General features: G+C 42.5%; 1 protein-coding gene across 1 annotated transcript in view; it reads right to left on the reverse strand.

The window, feature by feature from the left end:
* Positions 1-12,742, reverse strand: part of LOC311034514 (urea transporter 1) — a gene marked incomplete at both ends in the record, with an annotated part of 40,790 nt that overhangs the window by 15,141 nt on the left and 12,907 nt on the right. The window contains one exon of the mRNA XM_084042393.1: positions 10,838-10,985. Coding sequence (XP_083898519.1) covers positions 10,838-10,985 — 148 coding nt within the window. The remainder of the gene's footprint in view (positions 1-10,837; positions 10,986-12,742) is intronic.

Below are 12,742 nucleotides of genomic sequence, written 5' to 3' on the forward strand. Positions count from 1 at the left end.
CTTGACCTACACCTTCTTGACTCGCATCGTGAAAGTTGTTAGCTTGTAGATTGGATCTACAAAAAGCACGCAACACATTTTGAAAAATCTTAGTGCTTCTACTTTGGTACTATCATTATATTTTGATGCCAATACTTTTGAACTTTCATTCAAGTAATTCTTGGACTTTTACTTGCAACAGAGAATTTCTACATGGTAGCCTATATTAAGTAAAACAAATCTAAGTACTTCTTCCATCACTGCTCTCTCTTTCTTGGAAATAGTGTATTTGTCCATGGGCCACAGTAACTAATTAGGTTCCAACATTCTGCAAGCAGGTGTGCAATTTCAAAATGACAAATATGATTGTTGCGGCTATTTGGGGAGGCAGACCTAATGAGCAATGGTTTACACAGGACCAGCCATTTAGCTAGGGGCTAATGCGTTAATGTGCCGCCATGTTATTGAACCTGAGAGGTGAGAACGATGAGTCATAACGATTACTCACAGACCAATGGATTCACTGCCTGTTTATCGTCTGAAAGAAGCCGTTGATGGACAAAGACCATAATCATGGTGGTAAATAATGACAATACTGTTAAGGTTAAATTGCATTTAATGATTTAATGACTTAAATATGTTGCCATTTAACCACTTTCAACCTGGCATCCCTATTCTGGGCATGTCATTATTAGGCAAACATCTTAAAGATTTTCAATTCTTTCTTTTACATTTTCCAAAATAGCGAAAAATAGCAGATCTACAATTAAACCCATGTCTAAACTTAACCATACTAACCTTAACCAGTGGTGGAAAAAGTATTCACATTTTGTACTTAAGTAAAAGTATCAATACTGCAGTGTAGAAATACTCACAACTAAAAGTCTGGAATTCAAAATGTACTTGAGTAAAAGTACAAAAGTATTGGTATCAAAATGTACTTAAAGTACCAAAAGTAAAAGTACTCATTGTGCAGAATGTCCCATTTCACAAGTTCAAAATGTATAACGATCTTTTGAAAATAGCAGATCTACAAGCTCACAATGTGTCACGATGCGACGCACTGTGAGCTTGTAAATCGGCTATTTTCAAATGGCCTAAATATATATATATAGGGCAGAAGTGGTTAATGTATGTTTTGTGATAATAATCTAGATCTGCAAAGTAACCAGTAACTAAAGCTGTCAAATAATTGTAGTGGAGTAGAGGTACAATATTTGCCTCTGAGATGTAGTGGAGTAGAAGTACTTAAGTACCATAGTTGAGTACATGTACCTAGTTACTTTACACCACTGACCTTAACTAATAATTATTAATAAATGAAACCATACCTAACTCATGTCTGTAAGCCTAAGCATAGCAACAGTGCCAAGAGAAAACTCCCCACACCAAACTCATGTCTAAATTTAACCATGGTAACAGTGAGAATATTCCCCATGCAGGCATCAAACTGAGGATCTGGCGTATTGAGGCCGTTGGTGTCACCACTATGCCACACAACCTACTGAAATAGGTTCTATGCATAGCAGCCATATTGGAAAGAAATAGGCTCTATGCACAACAGCCACATTATCACTTCCTTCACAGGTGTTACCAATGATACTAATGAAGGCTCTGTTCCATTTAGTGTAGCACAGTGGTTTCCACGACCCCCATAACTCTGAGAGTGTGAATGGAACCAAATTTGGTTCCATTTGTACACTCTCAGAGTTACACACCTGTAAGGGGCCATTTGGAAGCCCATGAGGTTCCCTGGACCCCAACTGTAGACCCACTGGTGTAGCAGAGTGTTTCCAGTGAGCCAACATGCACAATATCAGCACCCTGACTCTGTTTGACCAGAATGGAACAGAGCCTTCATTAGTATCATTGGTAACACCTGTGAATGTCTTCATAATATGGCTGCTGTGAATAGAGCCTATACACGCTGGGCAAGACCTGGGATGTTGGTTGTCTAGGAAGTGAAGAACCGGAAACGGTGAATGAAACGAGTGTTGTGATTGGTCAAACAAATATCGTTTCCGGGGGAAACGCGCACGACGGAAATCCTACCCACTCAGCCCTTCCTAGACACTCGCTGCTTTAGGTCGTGACCAGGCTCTTCTTTTCGCAGATAAGTGAGGCTGGGACCGAGGCTAGAGCCTATAGGGCCCTGCCTTACTTCCTTCACAGGTCTTACCAATTATACTAATTAAGGCTCTGTTCCATTTAGTGTAGCAGAGAGAGAGAGAGAGAGAGAGAGAGAGAGAGAGAGAGAGAGAGAGAGAGAGAGAGAGAGAGAGAGAGAGAGAGAGAGAGAGAGAGAGAGAGAGAGAGAGAGAGAGAGAGAGAGAGAGAGAGAGAGAGAGAGAGAGAGAGAGAGAGAGAGAGAGAGAGAGAGAGAGAGAGCAAGCGCAATGCATAGATACACACACACACGCTTAACCTCATTCTATACAATTAGTGTGTGGGACTGGGGACCATGGTCTTTCAAACTCATTTGCATCTCTCTCTGTTCATCTTGTTACCCTGTTCCCTCCAGCCCTCTCTCCATCCTCGCTCTCTTCCAGCCATCTGCTCGCTGTCTCCATGTAGGAGTGTACACCTTTGTGTCCTGCCGCTTTGCCGTCTTTCCCTCAATAGAGTGTCAGCCCGCAATAGAGTTACAGTCTCGTTCTCTTCCCCCCCCGACACGGTCAAGGCAGATGGCCGCCCGCCCTGGAGCCTAGCTCTGCTTGAGGATTCTTCCTGTTAAAAGGAGTCTTTCCTTGCCACCGTTGCCAAGTAAGTGCTTGCTCATGGTGAGTTGATGGGTCTCTCTAGTAGTGGTTCCAAACCAGGAGTAGGCTACACGTATCCCTAGGGGCACTTGAGTATAGCTTAGGTGGAAAGATTGAAGATTTATTGCAATTTATTTCCAAAATGCTAAGAAAATGTCACCTCATATAAGCCCATTGCTAAAATGGTATGTGCGCCGCAGATATAGTTCCCCCCGGCCGGTGTCCCCTGTTACACTAATATGTGAAGAGAAATGATGTCATTCTCTGCCAATACAGTACATGGTCAAATCTGCAATCAAACGAACTATTGCAAGCAAAGGCATGGATAATTCATGGATTCAGAATGTGACCTCTAAGTTTCTAGACCCCTCTGCCTGTCTGTCTGTCTGTCTGCCTGCCTGCCTGCCTGCCTGCCTGTCGACGAAGAAAGAGGGAGCAAAGGCTACTATGCAGCAAAGGAAGGGTTGAAAGTAGGAAGAGACATTTTTATTTAACCACTTAAACCCCAGCGTATTCATATTCTGGGGGAACATTCGCCAAAAAAACAACAGATCCTACAAGCTCACAATGTGTCGCGACGCATTGTGAGCTTGTAGATCGGCTATTTTTTGGCGAAGAGATTCGGAGACGGGGAAAAAAAGCATTCAAAGTACAGTTGTAACTCAAGTCCGGTTCTCTAAGACAGTCTTAGGGGGTCTAAGTGGTTATAGGGAAGTGGGCAGGTGCAGGAGAAAGACGTGAAGGCACGAAGCAGGGAGGAAACGAGGGAGGTAGTGAATGAATTATGGAGAGGCTATATTTTCTCTTGGTCTCTGCTCTTGCATTTCGGTTGCCGCACCGCGGCGTCTGCGTTTACGCCTCTCGCCTCCACTGCCTCATTATAATCAGCTGTCTTTGATTAGTGACCTGTCACATCCTGTTTCCTATCATGCCTGTGTGTGTGTGTGTGTGTGTGTGTGTGTGTGTGTTTCCGTCTGCATCCGTGCCAGTGTGTCTTCAATCAGAATCAAATTTAATATCACATGAAATGGTGAAATTGTTTCCTCTCAACATTGCAGGTGTAATAGGCAAGATAACACTATCCAAAATAACTGAAAGGCACCGTCAAATCAAATAAGGTGCATGATTCAAAATGTGCAATAGACAGTCGTGAATATATATTAAATGTAGGCCAACTGAAAACCTTTTCCAAACGTGTAAAAAACACAACACACATAGCATTGGCTATTTAAGAATAGCTGAAGTATAAAATAGGGCTTAAGTGGTTAATGTTTTGTAATAATACTCTAAGTCTGACAAGTAAACTAAAGCTGTCAAATTAATGTAGTGGAGTAAAGTATGAAAACAAATTAATACTGAAGTAAAGACAAAGTACCTCACAATAGGCTCTATTCACAGCAGCCATATTATGAAGACATTCACAGGTGTTGCCAATGATACTAATGAAGGCTCTGTTCCATTCTGGTCAAGAGTCAGGGTGCTGATATTGTTGCATGTTGGCTCACTGGAAACACTCTGCTAAACCGGTGGGTCTAAAGTTGGGGTCCAGGGACCCTCATGGGCTTCCAAATGGCCCTTTACGGGTGTGTAACTCTGAGAATGTTCAAATGGAACCAAATGGACCCATAAGGGTCCATTTGGTTCCATTTGTACACTCTCAGAGTTATGGGGGTCATGGAAACCATTGTGCTACACTAAATGGAACAGAGCCTTCATTAGTATCATTGGTAACACCTAGGAAGGAAGTGTTAATATGGCTGCTGTGCATAGAGCCTATTGTACTTCAGTAGGCTACTTAAAATGTACGTGTAGCCTACTGTAGTTACTGCCCACCACTGTGACACTATATGAAAGACAAAAATGCTTGTTGTGCAGGTGGGAAACATCTCCCGCATATATACAGTACAAATTGCAGCAGGGATATAAAACCACAGGTTTGTGTGTGTGTGTGTGTGTGTGTGTGTGTGTGTGTGTGTGTGTGTGTGTGTGTGTGTGTGTGTGTGTGTGTGTGTGTGTGTGTGTGTGTGTGTGTGTGTGTGTGTGTGTGTGTGTGTGTGTGTGTGTGTGTGTGTGTGTGTGTGCAGGAGAACAGTGTACTGTACTGTATGCATGTTCTGTGCAGCGTCATCAATCTATGCAAGCCTTTGAGCCCACTTCCAACCTACCGTATGAGTCATAACCACACACACACACACACACACACACACACACACATTCTGCTTACAAGTATAGTAATACACACACACACACACACACACACACACACACACACACACACACACACACACACACCACACACACACACACACACACACACACACACACGTCACCATGGGCGCTATGTTGTGCTTATTACAGCAGACGGATCCTGGAGGCTGTGTACTTGCATCCTTTACTCCTATCTGTGTACTTGCATCTTTTACTCTCTGTGTACTTGCATCTTTTACGCCTCTCTGTGTACTTGCATCTTTTACTTTACTCCTCTCCATCTTTCTGTCTGTACAGTTACTTGGTCATCATATTGAGACGGGTAGATATGTAGGCACGGTTGAGGAGGATAGCTTATGTGGTTTGTGTGATCTTAATGAAATTAAAAATGAAATGCATTTTGTTTTGTATTGTCCATTATACAACTCTATCAGGCAGAGACTTTTTTAATAAGGTAGATCCTAAGTATGAATTTTTGTGGTTTGGAGAAACTGAAGCGTCTCTTTCAACATGACATTTTTTCATGTGCTTCATTTCTTGACAAGGCCTGGTCAATGAGGAGGAAGGCCATTTACATGTAACATGGCATTGTCTTATTTGTTCTTATTTTGTTCATATGAGTACTGTACGCATGTTTGTTTATGTGGTATGTTGTTTTCTTTTTTGGTAATGTGTCATATAATCCCATATGGGATGGGCCAAAATGGTGGCATGACACGAAAATAAAAATGTCTTTCATTCGGTATCTATCCATCAATTTATCTCTCTGACTCGCTCGCTTTCTCTCTCTCCCTCTCTATGTCTCTCTCTCATTCTGTCTGTGCCAGGCAGGCAGATATATAATAGGCACACATTGCCACCGGCCTGTGTGTGCGTTTAAAAGCCAGCCAGCCACGTTTTCACCACTCTGGCTAATTGCTGTGTGTCTTTTGGGCCGAGCAATAACCACCACCCACCGGCAGCCAATGTCCTCTCTATCTGCTGGCTGACATGCTTGTCTTTTTTTTGGGGGGGGGTGGGGGTTGCTAGAGGGCCTATATTCAGACATACAGCGAGCTCATTAAAAATAGCAGCTCTACATTTGCCACATGGGGGAGCCCTAGAGCAGTAAAATCTGGAGTGTCCGTCCATCCCACTCCTACTGTATAATCGAAAAGGCGTTGCGTGTGTGTGAGTGTGCGTGTGTAGTGTGTGTGTGGGTGTGTGTGTGTGTAAGGGAGGACCAACCGCCTCCAAAATTGGCACAAATATTCCGCAGGGGTCTGGCCTTTTGGACCGGCTACCTTTTCCCCCTTTCAATTTGCATATCATTTTGTACACTTTGCATAAACAGTTCATCATTGACCCAGATAATGGCCACCTGGGGGCATGTACTATACTGTCCTAGCCTGGGACCAGACAAATCTGGCAGTGCAAACAAAAAAACTTTGCCCTCTGCAATTTGGGTCTGGCAACCACTCCTTTGTGAATCCATTTCCTGCTCCCGAAGTCTGGGGTGACCAATCAGGGCCCAGTATTCAAATATGGGAGACTGTAATTGGTAGTTGGTTGTAGGTCTAACCAATTGCGTCGATAGCCATTATTTTGATCCCGCCCCTCACGTGAGGCTAATACTGTCCCACCATCTAGGGAGCTGCAAGCGAGCACATGTACGCCCCCCCCCCCCCGAATTCACATCAACCAGGCTGCAGTGGAGTGTGAGCCGCTTCAAGTTCATCCGGGTTCAAATCGGAGAGGACCTGAGCTGGTCACGTAGGCACCGTTGTTAATCCATTCAATCCGGTAACGCATTTGTGTCACCAAGTGCCGCGCTATGAGCTTGTAGATCTACTTTTTTTTTTTTTATCATGAACATTTGAGCAAATCTTTGAATATATATTTTTCATAGCGAACATTTGTAACTCAAATCTTTGCTTCTGGGGGGTCCTTGGAACTAAAGATGTTGAGATGGGGGTCCGCAGCCAAATACATATCTAAAAATGTTTTCTAAATCCGAACAGTATGTTGCTATATCAGTGGTGCTCCAACTTTTCCATGTCAAGGACCCCCAAAATGATATGTATTTGGTCGCGGACCCCCATCTCACGATATGTTGTTCCAGGGACCCGCCAGAAGCACAGATCGGAGTTAAAAATGTTATGTTTAAATATATATGCAAAGATTTGCACACATTTTCCACTATTTTTCAAAACATAGCCTATCTACAAGCTCATAGAGCTTGTATATCTGCTTTTTTTTTGAATGGCAAAAAGAAATCTTAAAATGACACGGATGCGTTCCCGGTCTTAATGGATTAAGGTGGCGAGACAATGGTTTACTGCTTAGTATGGAAGATGCTCCACTCATGACCGCAAGCCAAGGTCATAGAGAGAGGATGGTTAAAACAGCACAGACTGAGCTGCCAGCCTGGGACCTTTACAGCCTGACGGTATAGCAAGAGTGAAGATCGTGTTGTGCTGGAACTTCATGTTCTAGTTACTTTGCTGGATTATATTATTATAAAACATTGACCAATTAAGCCAGCTAGTTTTATAAGATTTCGACACATTTAGAAAATAATGAGTACTTTGACTTTTGGTACTTTTAGTGTTACTTAAGTAAAGAATCGGAGTACTTCTTCCACCACTGAATGCTGGTTTTGTCATGGCCCGCTCATGTTCGCCAACTTTGACATTTATGTCCCTGTTTGGTTTTTAGGTCTTTTGTTTAGTTTTTCCTGATTTACATTTACTTGTTTAGTTCTGTAGCTCTGTGTTGTAGTATGTTCTGTGAATAGGTCTGAGTTCTATTAGTCTGTTCATTTCACAGGTGTTTTTCCTGTATATCTTATTTTGTACTAATGTTTTTGTTTGCCCTGGTTTGCTATTAGCCTGTTTGCCCCAGCCTATCCCTGTGTTGATTGTCAGTTGATTCACCTGTGTCCTGTTAGTCCCTGCTGTGTCTATTTAAACTCCCCTGTGTTCATACAATCGTCCGCCAGTTTGTCATGTGTAGGTGTGAGTTGTGCTGCATGTTTATGCCTTAAGTCATTTGTAAAAGGGATTACAGTTCTTTTTTAGGTTTTGGTCTGCCCAGTTGATTTGGAAAACTTGAAGGACGACTTCACCCATGTTCAACCTATCTTCATGTAATTGGTCCTCACTAATGATCATGATAAAATGGTACCATTTTCTTCTACCCGTCTACCAGTGACATCATTGATGGGGAATCCAAGCTAATAGAAACTGCAGGCTTTCTATTCCTGGAAAGTTGCAATGCAATAATAGAAGCCATTGTTCTCGCGTTAATACAAATCTAAATAAGAAACTTGAAATCTTGTTGGAAAAAGAAAATCCTGCCTAACGATGATGTCACTGGTAGACGGTTTCTGGACTGTCCACAGCCATCCTACGAGACACAGACCAAGTAGGAAAAAATGGTACCATTTTATCATGAGTATTAGTGAGGACCACTTATATGAAGATAGGTTGAAAATGGGTGAAGTCGTCCTTTAAGTTTAATAAACCTTTTTATTTGAACCTCGTCTGCTTGACCTGCATGTGGGTCCCACTACAGTTCTACTCCGCACTCATACCCTGACAGGTTCCTCCATCAAAATCAACCAATGTCAGGGGCAAGAGAATAATATACGAGTTGGCAGCTACTTGCCTCAGCCTGTGTTCACTCATGGCCAGCTCTACACCGCCTTCTCCAGGGGAAAGATAGGCTCTATGCACAACAGCCATATTGGAAAGAAATTGGGCCTCTTCTTACTTCCTTCACATGTTTTACCAATGATACTAATGAAGGCTCTGTTCCATTCTGGTCAGGGTGCTGATATTGTGCATGTTGGCTCACTAGAAACACTACATTTTGGTTCCCAAATGGCCACTTATGGTGGGTGTGTAACTCTGAGAGTGTACAAATGGAACCAAATGGACCTGTGAGGGTCCATTTGGTTCCATTTGTACACTCTCAGAGTTACGGGGGTCCTTGAAAATAAGAGACCACTGTGCCACACTAAATGGAACAGAGCCTTAATTAGTATTATTGGTAACACCTGTGAAGGAAGTAAGGAAGAGGCCCAATTCATTCCCAATATGGTTGCTGTGCATAGAGCCTATTGACGTGGCTCCACTCTCAGCTCTAAATCTTTTGCAAATATTTGTCTGGAGTCTAGACATTTTCACTAATTCTGGCTATGCACTCAATGGACGAAGTGTACCCTATCTCTCTCCACTAATCAACTGCCATAATATGCCATCTGGTTGTGTTTGTGGTCCCTTAGAGAGGGATTATACATTTAAATGTTTTTACCGCCTAACCTCCTCAGAAAACTTTTTCTTCAAAACTGTCCATGGTACGTTGCCTGCATATCGAATTTCTGTCACATCACACACAATGTTTGCCTTGGCGTCTCTGCAGTGACGTTTGGCTATTTAGGAAATATTGGATGTGCAAGAACTGCCAAAATGAACTTTCGGCAAAGCACTGCACAATGCTTTTGTCAGTTTTCTGGCACAAGGAGTGTGCTGCAGCCAGTACAAAGTGTGAAGGACGAGATGAGTGTGCAGCTATTGTTCACTATCTGAATGACATGTTCCCCCGTAGCTTCCTCTATCTTCCAGTGTGGTTCGTTTAGTACATTTTTTTTCTTTTTCTGTCAACAAACTCCATGTTTTATGTCTTTATGTACTGAAATAAAGACATGCGAATAAAAACAGATAACGTGGAGGGTAGGCCTAGCCGTCACAATTATTACATAATTGTCTAATCACAAATTATTTTTGCATAATCGTCTTAAACGTCAAAATCGTTTCCATAACCAATTTTTTTTTTCAAATAAAAAAAAGCTGAAATAGCAGATCGACAAGCTTACAACACGTCACTTCGTGACGTGTTGTAAGCTTGTAGATCAGCTATTTCTGCTGTTAAAAAAAAGCATAAAATTGTTAAACGTCAGTCATTTCTTAGTAAATTCAAGTTATTTGTCACATCTGCCCTGTGCAATATTTTTGATTAAGAAGCCTAAAAGCCGAAAGGTAAATTGTATTCATATGCTCCAGTTTTCAACGACAGAAACTCAATTAAATCGTTAATCGCAATTATGTGTATGACAATTAATCGACAACTTAAATGTTGTAATCGTGACAGCCCTAGTGGAGGAAACACAGATAGAAAGGACATGATTTTGGTGATTATCCATTTGGCTTTTTTTATCCATTAAAACCGGGAAAAGCATCTGTGTCATTTTAGATTTTAGCTGTATACCTGTATATAAACTTTGCTGTATACCTGTCTATATATAGCAACGTTTTTCAGAAAACTCTTTAGATCAGTGGTTTAGAACAGTGGTTCTCAGAAATAGCAGATATACAAGCTCACAGCTCACACTCTGCATACGTGTAGGCTACATCTACAAATTGTTGAACATTTATGAAAGATCTTGAAAGTGTTTGAAAAATCCAGACATTATTAACACAAATCTTCTCTTCTCGGGGGGTCCTAACATACAAAAAAAATCAGATGGGGGTCCACGGCCAAATACATATCATTTTGCGGGTTCATGGCACAAAAAAAGTTTGAGAACTACTGATTTTAGATGGCATTTGCAGAATCAATCAACCTCAGGTCTTACTGGGTTTTTTACTGCTTTAGACCTGGAACGCATCTGTGTCACTTTAGGTTTCTTTGGCTATTCAAGAATAGCAGATCTACAAGCTCATAGCGCGGCACTGAGTGCCGCGCTACGAGCTTGTAGATCTGCTATTTTTGAAAAATCGTAAAAAATATATTATTTATATTTTTTTCAAAAATCTGTTAGGATTTAGGAAAACATTTTAAGAATTGGACTCAGGCCTTAATGGGTTAACCTGTCAATAAAATATTCAATCAATCGGACGGACACTCACCGGTCAGTGTTCCGATGGCAGAGCCCAGCAGAGCGTGTATTGCCAGCAGCGGCGAGTAGATCAGAACGGAAGCCAGGATGAGGAGAGACGGCCCCAGGGCCCCGCAGGCATAGATCTGACCCACGCCCAGAGGGATACCACGCAGCACCTACGGTAGAGGAGACAGCAGGAGGTTTAGAGATCTGACCCAGGCCCCGCGGGCGGTGTTGCCAGATTCTGTGAGAGAAACAAGCAACCAGGTCTAGGAGAACCAGCCCAAAATAAGCGAAGTATGGGCCACATGAGTACTTTAACATGTACATCAGCTATTTGAAAATGGCAGCGTTGTGAGCTTGTAGATCGGCTATTTTCAAATAAAATATTGCGGGGAAATTTATAATAAGCAGACCTGGCAACCCTGCCCGCGGGATACCATGCACCTACATCAAGGGTTCCCAAACCTTTCAGGTTGCGACCCCCCCCCCCCCCCCCAAAACAAAACAAAAAACATATTTGGACATTAGTATTGCTGTGTTAGCACAGTCTCTGCGGACACGTCCAAGTCAACATTTTGCTGCTTGTACCTGTAGGAGTGAATGACAAAACGAATCCCTTTTGTGACACTTTATTATTGGTTCTACAGGATGAAAGTAACATCACCTAGCGAGTTCGCTGTGTTTGATGCTCCCCGAAACGCACGCACCACACACACGCACACACACACACACACACACACACACACACACACACACACACACACACACACACACACACACACACACACACACACACACACACACACACACACTACATTCCCAACAGAGGGAGAGGAAGATAAGTGTTTCCATGGTGACGTGACGAGCACATCTGCCTGTTGCAGGTATTTACGTGTCATAAATGGCCCATTATTATATAACTGTGATACGTGCGTGTGTGTGTGTGTGTGTGTGTGTGTGTGTGTGTGTGTGTGAGAGATGGACACATTAGATTGACAACACTGATCTCTCCACAGAGGAATATTATGGGAAAAGACGAATGGAGAGGCCGATAAAAGAGAGAGATAGGAGGGGAGGGATATGAGGGGAATGGGAGAGAGAGACAGCGAGAGAGAGGGGCAGGGAGCAGATATTCCATTAGAGAGAGAGACGTACGCACAGGGTTAGAGAGCGAGAGAGAGACGTGTACGTACAGGGTTAGAAAACGATTTGCCCAGAATAGATTAGAGGGAGAATAACAGAATACATGAAGCTGGGAGAGTTTTGTGTGTGGGTACATGTACGTGTGGGTACGTGCGTGTGTGTTGCACTGTAGAGTTTTTTGAAGTGAACTGACGGGGGAGCTACACACATCCGTCAGGGGAGAATTAAAGATGGAGTTTGGTCCCACAGGAGGGAGGAGGCAAAACAAAAAGAAAGAAACAAAGAATGGAATATTTAAAAGACAGCTGAGATCAGAGGGAGAGAGAGAGCGAGAGCTCAGCCGAATGCTTGTGGGAAAATCAATCTCTATACAGTGGTAGTGTGTGAGGAGCATTATTAACCCATTGAATCCGGGAGCACATGTCTGTCATTTTAGATTTCTTTGGCTATTAAAAAACAAACAAACATATATACAAGCTCATAGCGTGGCACATGAGCTTGTAGATCTTCTATTTTTTTAAATGTGTGAAAAATTGATCGCTTTACAAAAAATACAAAGATTTTGCACAACTTTTCACGTTTTTTCTAAAATAGCAGATCTATGAGCTTGTAGATCTGCTATTTTTGAGTAGCCAAAGACGTCTAAAATGATAGAGATGTGTTCCCGGATTGAATGGGTTAACAGTATTGAGGCATGTGTTGTTTGCTAATAAGGTATCCATCATCAAGGGCACCCAGCAGTCCTGCAGGTATGTGCAATAAACCCAGACAGATCTGGTTTGGCTCC

This window comes from Gymnoscopelus microlampas, assembly GCF_963454915.1.
Source record: "Gymnoscopelus microlampas genome assembly, chromosome: 19".
NCBI lineage: Eukaryota > Metazoa > Chordata > Actinopteri > Myctophiformes > Myctophidae > Gymnoscopelus > Gymnoscopelus microlampas.